This window comes from Dicentrarchus labrax, unplaced genomic scaffold, assembly GCF_905237075.1.
Source record: "Dicentrarchus labrax unplaced genomic scaffold, dlabrax2021, whole genome shotgun sequence".
In the NCBI taxonomy this organism is placed as follows: Eukaryota; Metazoa; Chordata; class Actinopteri; family Moronidae; genus Dicentrarchus; species Dicentrarchus labrax.
Window position 1 is genome coordinate 25,858,906 of NW_026136704.1, and position 14,546 is coordinate 25,873,451.

The 14,546-nt window shown below is 37.6% G+C and overlaps 3 protein-coding genes across 5 annotated transcripts; 1 reads left to right on the forward strand and 2 right to left on the reverse strand.

The window, feature by feature from the left end:
* Positions 1–1,187: 1,187 nt before the first annotated feature.
* Positions 1,188–3,268, reverse strand: LOC127362567 (post-GPI attachment to proteins factor 2-like). The gene is made up of 6 exons (XM_051398397.1): positions 3,121–3,268; positions 2,656–2,829; positions 2,330–2,579; positions 1,961–2,067; positions 1,762–1,870; positions 1,188–1,679 (listed from the first exon to the last, which is right to left on the reverse strand). The coding sequence occupies exons 2-6, from the start codon at positions 2,821–2,823 to the stop codon at positions 1,549–1,551; spliced, it is 765 nt and encodes a 254-aa protein (XP_051254357.1). The 5' UTR covers positions 2,824–2,829; positions 3,121–3,268; the 3' UTR covers positions 1,188–1,548.
* chrna10a (cholinergic receptor, nicotinic, alpha 10a) lies at positions 3,249–8,685 on the forward strand. Its single transcript, XM_051398392.1, has 6 exons — positions 3,249–3,339; positions 3,838–3,966; positions 4,933–5,078; positions 5,232–5,386; positions 5,934–6,466; positions 7,316–8,685. The coding sequence occupies exons 2-6, from the start codon at positions 3,906–3,908 to the stop codon at positions 7,993–7,995; spliced, it is 1,575 nt and encodes a 524-aa protein (XP_051254352.1). The 5' UTR covers positions 3,249–3,339; positions 3,838–3,905; the 3' UTR covers positions 7,996–8,685.
* Positions 8,686–9,071: 386 nt separating this feature from the next.
* LOC127362566 (olfactory receptor 5B12-like) lies at positions 9,072–12,395 on the reverse strand. Of its 3 annotated transcripts, none has more exons than XM_051398395.1 (3): positions 12,299–12,395; positions 12,028–12,091; positions 9,072–11,809 (listed from the first exon to the last, which is right to left on the reverse strand). In XM_051398395.1, the coding sequence occupies exons 2-3, from the start codon at positions 12,072–12,074 to the stop codon at positions 10,852–10,854; spliced, it is 1,005 nt and encodes a 334-aa protein (XP_051254355.1). In that variant the 5' UTR covers positions 12,075–12,091; positions 12,299–12,395; the 3' UTR covers positions 9,072–10,851. The 3 variants fall into 3 exon arrangements, with proteins under 3 accessions (XP_051254355.1, XP_051254356.1, XP_051254353.1); XM_051398396.1 differs by lacking the exon at positions 12,299–12,395 and adding an exon at positions 12,183–12,292; XM_051398393.1 differs by lacking the exon at positions 12,299–12,395 and having other exon boundaries at positions 12,028–12,173.
* Between the last annotated feature and the right edge of the window lie 2,151 nt (positions 12,396–14,546).

Genomic DNA, 14,546 nt, shown 5'->3' on the forward strand with positions numbered 1-14,546 from the left:
TCACACTGTCATGGCTTATTGGGACACTTGAACGCAACACAGCCAATGTTAACGTTATTAGTAACACTTGTGCTTTTCCCACAATCACAGGTTAAAGTCTCTGCTGTGAAAAATGCCGATCAAATATGTTGTTGATTGACTTTTTGAAGCATAATCTTGTGATAATATGGTCATACTGAGATATTACCTAATTCTGCTGTCCGCATGTGTATAGGCGAGTATACAGTATTTGTATAGATGTATGAATCGGCATGTACAGTATGTGTGTGCGTATGTATATGTAGACTTTGTTGATTTTATCTTAGAGATGAATCCTCCCATGGTTGTTTATATCTAAATTAAAAGAAATAAATAAAAGTAAATATGATGCCGATCAAATATGTTGTTGATTTACTTTTTTTGTGGCATAATCTTGTGATAATATGGTCATACTGAGATATTAAGATTTAAGATTTAAGATTTACTTTATTTATCCCCTATTGGATAAATTATTTTCAACATAATTCTGCTGTCAATTATAATCCAAAAGCTATTGAAGGTTTTGACATATTTGAAGAGTTTTGTCTGATGTGAAATGATCAAATTGATGTTAAGGCAATTCACTTTGTTCCAGTGTTGTGTTTTACATGTGATTTTCTATCATTTGGAATATTGCTATATATACTGATATCAGGAAACTGTTCTAAGTAATAATGCAAATACGTCAACCATCCCTATTTGCCTTCCTTTGTCTGTGCTCTCTGTATGTTGGATTAGTCTGATTCACCGTCTTGCGACAAAAATGAGACCTCCAGTTCTTGGCCAGTACTTGCATCATCAGTGTCGGTTCAGGGGTGGGGTGGGGGGATGAAACTCATATCTAAACATCGTATTTAGAGTGGATTTACATTACTATCTCATAAGGATGGAGATACTGCACAGTGGTGCATAAAATAACAGTGTAATAATGTATATGCTGTAAGTACTGTGTTAACCAAAGAAACATTACAGTGATTTTCTGTTTATACATGGCCACTGGGTTTTTATCTAGCAGCATTAACCTTTGGGTCACATAACCAAAGTGTGATCATAATACCTGCATCAGAGCCACATGTAGTACAGATGTTGGATAGTATTGTAATATAAATGAATATCTTAATCTATGAGTCTTTTCACAACAGTTTTTGATTTCAAAATGAAAGATGAGATGACTTGAACTGTCACTTTACTTTGGCACACATACAGTATAACCACACTTTTTTTTTTTTTAATTGTACAAAAGTTGAAATTTCACATTACAGAAATACATTACTGTATGTAGGTGAAGGCATCCATGAATGTGACAAAGAGGCAGAAAAAATGCACTTACAGCTAACTGAATAGACCATACAGTAGCACATGTGCATATCTTTTGTTCAGACTTGTCTGACATCTACGCCCTCTAAGGACTCATATTGGAAATATATGAAAAAGGCCTTCATCCCATTGTTCCTCTTGAGCAGGATCAAGGCTGCTGTCATCAAGTGGTTGAGTGGTTGTACATTTAGCACTTAGTCCTTGAGTTTCTAGTCAGAAGTCTTTATCTTCAGAGGATGAAATGATCATGACCTCTCGGCTCTTGAAGTCCCACACTGCTGTGAGATGGAAGGCCATGTTGGAGAAGACCACTAGATACTCAAACAGGGCAAAGAGTGTGTAACCTGTGGAAAGAAGAAACAGGGGCAAATGATAAGCACACCATTGCATATTAAACCAAAACGATCCAACTGATTTAATACTTACTCCCCGATTCACAGTACATATTGTGTTTCACATAAAAGAAGCCAGCAAAAACACAGAAGGATACGTTGAGAAGTAAGAAACGCACTTTCCAATGGTAAGACTTGGCATCCTATTAGGGAGAAAAAGAAACAGTAATAGTGAATCGAACTGACATACATGAGGGATTTCAGTCTGCTGTGTGTGATTTGGCATTTCTTACCTCAGGACTTAATGAATACTTCTTAATAGCCTTCCATAAGCGGCAGGTTATCAGCATGTGGATGATGGAACTGAAAATGAAGAGGACAAAACCTTCCTTGTGTACAACTGAGGAGCAAAAATACAAAGAGAGAGGGAAATTTGGCCATTAAAGGACAGTAATTGTAATAATGAACTGCCAAATGAGAGTTAAACTTTAAATCTGTATTGTACTTGAAAGGATTGAATGTATAATACTTTGCTGTTCCTCTTTTATTACTTATTTAAAGTAAGGTTCCTTATTTTACTAAACAGATGAGGGAGAGTGTAGGCTTGATTTGTAGCTTTCATAAACCATAAAAACCCATTTAAAAGCAACTTCACTACTCACAGTATGTCTCACTGGATGATACATATGTGAGGAGCAAGAGGCCGAGGTTCTCAGTAATAGAAAAGGCCAGGTTCAAGCAGCTGAGCGGACTCTCAGGGAACCTCGAGGCAAAACGCGTCTTGTAAAATCTGAAGTAGGTGAACGCCACCAGGAACCTCGGTGCTGAGTGCAGTCCGATGCAGAACCGCCATATGTGGCACTCAGGACTTAGGCTTATCGAGGCACTGATAGATGGCAGGTAATTAGGAACCTGGAAACGCACAGTAATTTGATTTAGTCGAGTTCATAAATTGCCAGAGGAAAAACATGGGAAATCAGGACATTACCTGGCAGTGTGTACCGGTAGAGTCGTCAAAGTGAAAAACAAAGGATATGAAGACACAAGTTATTAGTCCGAGCAGTGGCAGGCACACAGTAACCAGAACACAGGTGGTGAATGATGCCCTGATGACCAGGGGTCTCTCATGCCCCAATATATTTGAGCCTTGTAGCATCTTGGTCTGAAACAGTGAAAAAGTCCAATTTAAGAAAATGATCTTGCAAAGGTGATCACACACAGGTAATAACTTTGTAATAAGTCAACATATAAACCTATAACAAGCTACATATGGATATGAATAGAACTATTGGTAATTATTTGGGGACATTTTGATACATATGCATGCATTAACTGATCATCTCAAGTGACCTACCTCCACTAGGTCTACTGTATATACAATTATTTCTACACACACTTGGCTATTTAAATAACATGAATCATATGAGGCTGCAGGATGGACCCGAATACATACAAGGTGCAGTGTTTAAAAAAAAACAGCAGGGGATCATCCAGCCATTTCATAGGCTATTCCTGCGACATTTCTGCATCCACTATATTTCAGCTGAATGCGCCCAGAAGATGACAATAGGCCCGCGGATGCAACATCTTCCTTGTGCGACAGCCATCAGGAGGAAGATACATGAAAAACGCCCGCACCCGGAAGAGAAAGTGAGCGGAGGAGACTGCTGAGGTAACAGCGTTTGGGCGGAGCCGCCTATTACAAATAGCCCAATGTACAGATCACAGAGCATATGGCAAAAAAAAAGAGATATATGTATAGAAACATGTCTTACAATAACAATAACAATAATAATAATAATAATAATAATAATAATAATAATAATAATAATAATAATTAGCCACAATTTAAAAACTAAAACAGCAAAATTAGGGGTTTCTTCAGTGTTATTATAGGATTAAGCTGAGGGCTCTCCGTGGTGCTGTAGGCTAAAAAAGGATCGACTTTAATTGTCGTTTTTTATTATTATTTTCCCATAAACATATCCTATTAAAAACACTGCAGGCTGTGTGTGTGCGTGTGTGTGATGTGCGTACGGGGCTAACGTGTGGCGGCTGCCCCGCCTCTCTCTCCGTTTTGAGTATTATCGGTGCACTTGCTCCAGTACAAATACTCAGTACAGCTGCATCCGCTATCAGACTGACTATACTTTCTGTTTCTGGTTTTTAGAGAACCAAATTTGCTGTGCACAGAGCAGCTCCAATGGTCTTTGGATCGACATCATTTGTTTCAGCAAGATGAAACTATGGAGAATCCAAACTTTATTTTTCTTGCTTCTGTGTGTCAGTGTTTTGCCAAGTAAGTTTCCATTCATTTTTATTTTTCAGTTTACCTCATGTGATCGAAGATGCTGATTGATGTTGGCTATTTTCTCTTTCAACACTGTGCCAGAAAAGATGATGGGATGTTGAGAATATTTGCATAAAATATTGTTATATTGGTTGTATTTCATTTTTATTAACATCATCATTGTTTGAATCTTTTTTGGGTCTGAGATTTCCTCTCAGATTTCCACTCCTCTCCCATGCAAGCTGTTACCCAGAATTCACCAACTTGGAGCCAGTTGTTGAGGGATTTGCTATCATCATAATCCCATAGACCGTCTTTGTGTCAGAGGCTTTATTGAAACAGTGTTTCAGGGTTAACATCTGGCTATCCCAAATCCATTGTTGACACTGGAAACAAGCTCCAGTCAGAATATGAAGGATAGCGTTTCCATTTTAAAAAGTAATCACAGCCTACATCTCCTCTCAGGTTTCCTGGTAACTTTGGATTGAATGTAGAAGTGGGATGAATAATTTCCTTATAAAACATGAACAACCATATCAATAAAAGCTCTTTTGTTGAATTATTATTAGCATTGCTGTTTTCACAGCACAAGATGTTTAATCTCCCTGTTCAGGCTCAATTTTATTTCCATGGATTAAGCGTTCAATCAACACATGCTAAACTCCACATACACTGAACTGATCTCTGAACAGAGATAGATGCTGCTAGTACATTATGACAGATTTGCCTGATCTCTTTCTAGAGCTTTATAGAAGGGCAATCCACCCTGACATCCCCTTTGTCCCCTTACACCATCTGCCATGCATTCACATTTTCTCTCATCTTTACCATTTCTTCCCACCTCAGCATCCACATCACTGAGTTCGCTCTGAATATCACTGGAAAATGTATAGCTCAAAAATGATCACATCAGAATGTCCCTTTAACCAAATGTTTAATTTTGCCATAATGATATGACTTCTCTCCCTGTCTTAGCCTGTTGGTGTGCTCATGGGAAATACGCTCAGAAGCTACTGAATGATTTATTCACCAACTATACTAGTGCGCTGAGGCCTGTGGAGGACACAAACAACATACTGAATGTGACCCTGCAGGTTACACTGTCACAAATTATCGACATGGTAAAACAACACAGTGCATAAATCACGGAAAGATTGTATGTGTGAAAATAATCTGTGCAGATACCCACGCAATAGCATCACATATGTCTGTTTTACTTGTGATATGTCCCCTGTTGTTGTCAGTTATTTTCTATAATTTCCAATGTTTTACAGGATGAGCGAAACCAAATTTTGACAGCATATTTATGGATACGGCAAGTGTGGGTTGATGCATACCTCAAATGGAATAAAGATGATTACGATGGACTCGATACCATCCGCATACCTAGTAGTTATGTATGGAGACCTGATATAGTCCTATATAACAAGTAGGTCGGACTGGTATTGGGTTAATCATGCAGTTATTATTGGGTCAGTATAAAAGGCACAAGCTGAACATTCCTTGAAACCATTATTTATGGGAGTGTCCAGGCCTTTGTCTGCTTTTTATAAATCAGTAATATAACTTATAAGAATCCAGACACAATAACACATATTGACATTTTACAGTTAAAATCAGAAGCTGGAAGTATCACCTGAGTTGATGTGAGGCCAGAGAGCAAGAGATGCCACTGATTACATTCCACTGATTACGAAAACCTGAAAACAGCTCATACTATGTATACCCAAACATATTCGAACACAAACACTTTTACTGAAAAGATATAAAATGCAGACATAACCCTGAGGAATGAGTACAATTCTCCTAAATGTGTTGACTCTTCCTTCAGTGGGTGTACTTGTGCCTTTGTATCCTGATCAAGTCTCAAACAATTCTCCTGCAAATGACAGCTGCTCTTCAGTGTTTCTTTTAAAGGTATCCAAAGCACTGCTGCTCTCATTTCTTTTTCCAAACCAGTTTTATTTGTCTTTCAGTGCTGATGACCATTTCACTGGCCCCATGGACACCAATGTGGTGATCCGACATGACGGCCAGATAATGTGGGATTCCCCAGCTATCACCAAGAGCTCCTGCAAAGTGGACGTGTCCTTCTTCCCCTTCGATGCTCAGCAGTGCAGGTTCACGTACGGCTCCTGGACCTACAACGGTAACCAGCTGGACATCCTGAACGCCATGGAGAGCGCTGACCTGGCTGACCTGGTGGACAATGTGGAGTGGGAGGTGCTGGGTATGCCAGCTAAGAAGAACATTATTCAGTATGGCTGCTGCGCTGACCCTTACCCTGATGTGACCTACACACTGAAACTGAAGAGAAGAGCTTCCTTTTATGTCTTCAACCTGCTCATACCATGTGTGATGATCTCTTTCCTGGCTCCGTTGGGCTTCTACCTGCCTGCTGACTCTGGAGAGAAGGTGTCTTTGGGTGTCACTGTGATGCTGGCACTCACGGTCTTTCAGCTGTTAGTTGCAGAGATTATGCCACCTTCTGAGAATGTGCCGCTTATTGGTGAGGGCAATGAAATGGGGTCAAATCCCAACATATCTCACAGGTTGTATGTGGAAGCAGCTTATTATGACCCATATTTATGTTTATGTTAGACTGCGACTGCGACTGCGACTGCGACTAGTGGCTGTAGTAATTATGGCAGGAGCAAAGGTTGAAGTCAGGTGACATAGTATAAAAACTCCATCTAGGAAGGAAGTAAGGGTGGATGGATGGGTCAATATTTGTGTCCCATGTGAAACCAAAAGTCAACACTAACTTATGTAAATTAATTTACCATGGGTGGAGGGGGGGGGTTGGTTTCTGGGGCTCCAGCCATGAATATTTTCTCAAAAAACGTAAAGCTTTTTAAAATAACCTAAACTTTGATTCATTTGCCCTCAGTCTCTCTGACGGGAACTTCTATTTCCTCAAATGGCTTGAAAAACAGTTCATATAGCTGTTGTAAATGGGGAGGTTTCCTAGGTTTGGCTTAAACCATGTATGTCTCTGGCACTGCCCCTGTAACTTATATAACATATTTAACTTAAGTCACGTATGTGTAATTTAACTTATATAACTAACTTAGTTATTATAACCCAAACCACGATCCTTTCCTGAATCTAACCAAGTAGTTTTGTTGCCTAACCTAACCAAGTAGTTTTGTTGCCTAAAGCTAACCAAACTGCAACCATTAAACATCGTTAACCATGTGACGACGAAGGTGCGGTAGGCCTGTCGCTGGTACTCTCCAACGATCATATATGTCACTTTGGGAATGGTCATATATGTGATTTTGGGAGTCATTGGCAATAAACCTATTCAGTTGTTAAGGTATGAGGACCTGTTGTGATTTCTTAATTTCTTCCACAGGAAAATATTACATTGCGACGATGACAATGATCACAGCTTCCACTGCCCTGACCATCTTTATCATGAACATACACCACTGTGGCCCGGATGCCAAGCCTGTTCCCAAGTGGGCTAAGACAGTCATTCTGCAGCACATGGCCAGAATGTGTTTTGTTTATGAAGTTGGAGAGAACTGCATGTCGCCACAGTCGGAGAAACAGGAACCTCAACTTCCGAAGAACACCACCTGTACCATGAATGGTCAGGCAGGACCATGCAGGGAAATGGAGAGAGGACAAGACACAGTTGGCTCCATGACTGCAGAGGAAAGGGAGGACATTGATCAGATGATGAGTCCGATAGGCTCGATGGGGAAGAACCCTACCAACCAATACAGTACTTGGAAGAATGGCATGTTCATGAGCATGGACTGTGGAGATTCAGGGAGTCAGAGGAGATGCAGGAAGGGAGGTGTGAGTGATGGAGAGAGAAAAGACAGAGGGATCTGCACCCAAAGCAATGACAAGCAGCTGCTGCGTAACATCGAGTACATAGCCAACTGTTACAGAGATCAGAGGGCCACTCAGAAAAGAACAGGGGAGTGGAAGAAAGTCGCCAAAGTTTTAGACCGCTTCTTCATGTGGATATTTTTTATAATGGTGTTTCTCATGAGCCTTCTCATCATGGGCAAAGTCATCTAATTGCATAACTGAGAAGTGAATTTTAAGTGTTAATTTGTGTATATAAGAGAGAGATTATTACAGTTTAGCACAGGATTCATGAAGCACTATATTTTCCCCATAATTAACATTAAGATTTTTTCCAAACCTCATAGAAATGGTCCTTTCTGGAGGTCATGTCATCACTGACCCATCTATAAGTAGAAGTTTATATTCGATCAAGTTCTTGCCTATAGGCTTTGTTGTTGACAACTTGCATTCCCCAACTTTTGTCCTAGTGCTGTGTGAAAGTTACAAAGCTCAGCTGACAGATAGCTAGACTATTGGCAAATCAATACATTTTTCTACTGATGGCATTTCCACAATTTTGTGCTTTTATTTTAAATAAATGAAATAATGAGTTGTTTGCAACATTTATTTCTTTGTATCTTAAAGAGTGCAGGACGAGAGGAGGTGGAGTCTGTGTTTATGATGATGATGCTTGGTGCTCAAACGCAGTCAAAGTGGATGGACACTGTTTGTTTTTATGTGAAGATGAAACCATTGTATCATCACAATTGTGTTGCTGCTGTTTATGTTCCCCAAGACGCAAACTGAAACAATGCACTGCAGAATTATTTCCTGGTTGTGTACGTGTATGTATGTATAAATAATTGTATATAGTTTATTTTTATTTATTAGTTTATTTATTAAACTATGTTATTCTATGAATTAATTGTCCTTTTATATGTGTGTAGCATGAAGGAACTGTAAACTTTGTTTTACAACCTTATTTTTTTAAAAAAAAAAAGTCTTTGATTTCTTGAAAAAATAATAAGGGATTATAAAAGCAATATAAAATAAGTGACAAATAAATATGATATCCATTGCTGCTTCATAAATTTCAAACATAATATATTTTCTTTATCTGTTACGGATATTGTGTCTCAGAACCAGAGTAAAAGGTGCCCAGCCCTGAAACCAGTTAATTATTTTACTGGAACGGTAACAGTGATGAAACAAACAACAAGACAGACAACTGTTGTTCTGATGGTGCCCTGAGGAACACTGGGTGGGTTCCAGATACTGTATTTCCAGAAGAAAAATGGAAATGTGGCTTAATTTTACAAATTTAATACATAATACAATAGACAATAAATACACAAATAATTCAGTTTGAGCATGAGGTAATAATAACTGCAATTTATGTGTAGTCTGGTGGTGAAAAATGTGAATATCAAGAGCAGGCATGTGTTCTGTACATAAAATCAGATCAAGAGAAAATAACATCTCAGTGTAACTCACTGGATTATCTGTTAATCCCCTAGATCACCACCATTTGCTTGGCTCTTGATGTGTATTATCCCTGGTCTTTATGCTGCAAAATGGGCCATGACTTTTTAATCCGAACCCATAGGAAAACAGGATGCTTCATCATCACAACTGTGAATCAGTCTTGATTTTGGGAAAAAAAAATATTTGAGAAATATCTACTGTCATGTTCAGAGAAGTAGACAATTGCTTTTCAGACAGAATTAAACTGAGGTGCAACTTAATCAGACCACAAGAGCAAGAACACCCAAGTCCCTGAGGGCCTACATGAGTGCATTACAGCAAACACAGAGGAAAGACAAGGACAGTATTTCTGGTAATATTCAGTAAATGTCTGAATATATTCAGCCTAATCTTGTGAAATTCTAGTACTCAGTATTACATACTTGTATGTCATTTTGAGATCCTGTTATTTAATGAAAAGAGTAAAATTATCTTATCTTTTCATTGAATGACAAATTCATAAAAGTAAAGTTGATATACACGACTTATACATATTAAAAGGTCAAAAACAAACAATTTAAAAAATAGTTATATTTAGGATATTTTAAATAGATAGAAATACATCCTTTGGACTCAAGAACATATGTATATTGGGTATTGTTACAAGCTTATATAATTTAATGCACAATATTATACATACATACAACAAGTAGAGGTTTTTATACTGTATTGCTGCACTATTGACAGTTTATTCTGCCTATAAGTTCAAGTCTTAAAGTAATAAGATGTTTATAATTAATATGCTACATAAAATATTACCATAATCCATGTAACTCAGTGAAAACAAATACATTAACTCTAATTGCTCATTACATTATTATAGGAGTGGAAATTGTAAATTTAGTGATTTTCACAAACTTTGCAATAATCAAAATTAATGAGACACAAAACAAGGTCCTTGAAGCTATTCTAGGATTAAGACGCAAGGTGTTGGTAGAGAGCTTGTTATTGGGGTCTAGCACACAGGTGGCCAGGGGAATTAGTATAGATGCTCATTCTACCGGCTTCACACTTTATGATGATAATCTGCTGCTGAGTTTAAACATTTGACTAATCAGGAGAAATACCAATTTATCCATAAACAACATGCAATTTGGTAACAGAAAACAAAAAACATGCCTGTTTATAATTATTATTATTATTATTATTATTATTATTATTATTATTATTATTATTATTATTATTATATACTTACAAAATATGAATATCCCATTCTTACAAGAGTATGCAGAAGGAACTGCAAGTTACATTATTGTTTGAATTGAAACAGGCATCTGTATATAAAATATCTTTGTGTTCCAGGGTTCCAGGGAGAAAAATCTGGTATCTGTGGCAGTCAGGCCTGTGTTAAAGCCCATTTGACTGTTTACCTGTGCGCTCTCTGCTTGTGCACTCATTGCACATGAAAATGTTTTTTGGAAAACTGGCTTTAGAAGCAGGCCTGAAGGGGGTGGGTGGGATTTTTTTTGGTTAGATACTTTCAAAATCTAGCTGTCTCTTGCTACTTTCTCCATCATCACCTACCCTAGCTTTAAGCAAAGTATGAACAAAAGACAGAAGGAATTAGTTTGCAGTCACTTTTCTTTTAAGTATTTGGAAAATTTTATCCCGTAAAGACCTTGTTTGCATTCCATAAATGAGTGGATTTAAATTAGCAGGAACCACATGAAATAAAATATATGCAATCTTCCTTAAATCTGGGTAATCTGGGAAACGATGCAATATGATTGTTAAAAACCCCGACCAAAGCATGATGAGGTAAAGAACAAGGTGGCTTGCACAGGTTTGCAGCGCTTTGCTATTCAGCTCTTTGTTTTTCTTGATCCAGCAGTTGAGAGCTATTCGGAAATAGGTGACAGCAATGCCTCCAATTGAGCAACTAAACAGCAGCACAGTGAAAAAGAGTCCATAGATATTGTTTATGGACACATTGTCACAAGAAAGCTTGAACAGTGATGCGTTGTCACAATAAGCATTTTGTATAACTGATCTACAACGGGACAGCCTCACTGTGAGACCTATGAGAACAGACACAAGCAGTAATGACACCCCCCATGCAGTTGCTGACAACCACATCACAGTTTTAGTGGTCATGATTGAGCTGTACCTTAAGGGGTGACATATGGCCACATATCTGTCAATTGCCATAATGATGAGAATCATATGTGAAGCTGATCCGAACGTGTGGCTGTAAAAGGCTTGAACCGCACACTGGTTGTAGGTGATAAACCGCTCTGTTGAGATGATGTGAGCCATTAGCCGAGGCAATAGGACTGTGTTACCTATTAGATCATTCACAGACAGATTACAAAACAGAATATACATCGGCTGGTGCAAACTCTTCTCAGTGATGATGAGGATAAGAACTCCAATGTTAGAAAAAAGCAGGGTAAAGTAGAAAAACAGCAGTAAGAAAAACAGAGGGTATGTGAACTCTGGAGATATGTCAAAGCCTTGGATCTCTAGGATATCTAATGAAACTGTCATGTTGCTTTCCATTTCCATTAATTTGATGAAAAACCTAAAAGAGAAAAATGTTAGAAAATGTAAAGGCAGTGAAGGGTGAAGAAATGTCTACATTGAATCATGTCAAATTGTAATTATTTATAATAATAACAAAACATTTAAATTAGCGTATTGGGTCCCATTCTGTTATTTATTTTGCATTTCATTCTTTAGCCCAAAAATACATAAATTGTACATGAACTAAAATGATTTGTGTGTAAAGACAATACTTACTTTTTTGAATATTCAGTCTCCTTCTCTTGTACAAATATTTTAATCATCTGAGCACAAATGTCTTCTGTAATGGCAGGGACAATAGCATTATAAACACAGATGAGGCAAAATGGTTGCTTTATGTACATTAAATGTTACACCACAATAATGCCTACCTTTATCCTAAACATGTGTACAATAAAGGCTCAACAAAACCTACAACTAGGCATAGCCACAGTTTTTTTATGTTGGAATAACACAAGAGCATTTGTTGTCTCACAGATGACAGTACCTTGCCGGTGGATGTGGGAATCCCGACTCAGCAGCTAGATCTTGATCTCTTTTATCTTCAGCGTGAGGACATTTGACATCGATTTACTGCCCTCCCCATTTGCGATCCAGTGTTTTACTTAACACAAGTTAGGCTCCTTGTAGTGTACCTTGTACCTTTAATTTAGCTCGTTTAGACACATATTGAAGAGTCTTGGGCAAGGTCAAAAGGTCAGAGGTCAGATGCTCCATTTTTGTGACTAAAGTCAACCTCTCTTCCAGTATTTCTCTCAATACCTCTCACGCCTAAAACCCAACAAGTAATGTAAATTAAAAAAATGTAAAACATGTCAACAAAACGGTCAGGGATTAAAATGAATGGTTTGTCAGCCTTAATTCAAATCAGTGTGCGTCACAGTTCTTTTTGATGAACAAGGCGACATTGACAATTTGATTACTGGTGGATTCACATTAAATAAAATTGCGAGTACGAAATGTCCCAAAACCCTGCAGGAGTGTGAACATCAGAATTGTGAGGCTTCACACATGATATGTTAAATATTACAGGGTGCAATGGTCTATGGAGGACACATAAATATACACTGAGTAAACAATAACACATCTAACTCTCGCTACCTGAAAAAGTAATCGTCATACACACTCACACACTGGGCCCTTAGGCCTTTCTCCAATTATAACACCTAACAAAATAAACTGCGCAACCACTGTAGGGGCCAGTCACATCAAATTTTATGGAAACAAAATGAACACTAAATGACAGAAATGTCACATAAAGAGGTTACAAGTTTCTAACTTGATTCTTATGTATAAGTGGACTTATGGGACAAATTGGAGGTTAAAACTCGCATTACCTGTGTTTGGGTTGGGAATAAAGAACCAAAAGAACAGGTATGCTCAACAAAGAGAGTCCGCAGAGAGCAGATTCGGACCATACACTTTGCTTTTCTTCAATTGCTGTACAAAAAGACCACAGAAAGTAATTAGAGGGACAAATCAATTATCAGATATATTACAAGATACTCAAGGGTCCATCTTGTCCATTTCTCTTGGGTGAGATGATTAGTCTTTCCTAATGTCCTAATGTCCTAATGTCCTAATGTCCTAACTGCCCTTTTGTGTTTATGAACAAGGTCCTCGTTCCCAAAGGCCTGCTGTGACCACTTCAGTGCTGTTTCAATTAATATTTTTCTTCTGGGAAATACAAACAAATAGAAAAAGGCTGAACAGTACAATTCTAATTTGTTATACATTTTTAATTGATTGAGAAATTTTACTTATTAATTTAAAACCGCATTTATTTTATAAAACATTGCAGATGAATGGAGGGAAAACAAACAAAACAAAGCAAACACTATGTTCTGGTACTTCAACTGTGAACTTAATCTGTTCAAATGTTTTACATGTTAACATACTTAATATTATTAAAGTTAAAGAATCGAATGTTTACAAGTTGTAATGTCACAGGTTACAGCCTCCCCTGGGTGTTATTAAGCACTCATCCTTAGCAGATAACAAGGAATCTCATTATCAACCGGAGGTCTACTAATTGTCCAGGGATTAATTTACAATGTGAGACAGTTAATAACACGTCATTTAATTATATCTCAAAGGAGCTCATTAATAAATTGTTTTGACAAAGCAATGACACATCTAGCTGATGTAACTCTGCAAATTTGTAGTGTATCTAGTTACATAATATTGTTGCAGTAGCCCTGGGATAAGACAAAAGTTGGAGAAGATCATTTTGAGTATTGATGTTGCTCTTTGATTTAGGGCTACACCGTTAATTAAAATATTATTGAAATAGTCAGAAGCTGTAATTTTTTTGAGAAAGGTCAAACAGCGTGAGTTTGATAGTTTTGTTTAGTGAAAATGGAAATTGTGATACAAAAATTATTGTTCCCACTAATCATGAAACATATTACAATCATAATATTTGTCAAAATAATTGCAATATGACTTTTTTCCCTAACCATATCTTGCAACCCTAGTGTGACATAAATGCACCAAAGTAATGGAAACTAAAGAAGAGTTAATAAGTTTGCAGCTCCAGCAAGGCGTTTGCTAGGGGTGGGAAAAATGACCCCAGTTTCAAATGCTAACCCATTAATTTTGATTAATTTAAAGGACCAGTGTGTAGGATTTAGTGGCATCAAGCTGTAAGATTTCAGATTACAACCAACTGAACACTGCTGGCATCTGTATTTGATGACCTCGGAATGAAATCTGTAGGAGAAATAGTTCCTCCT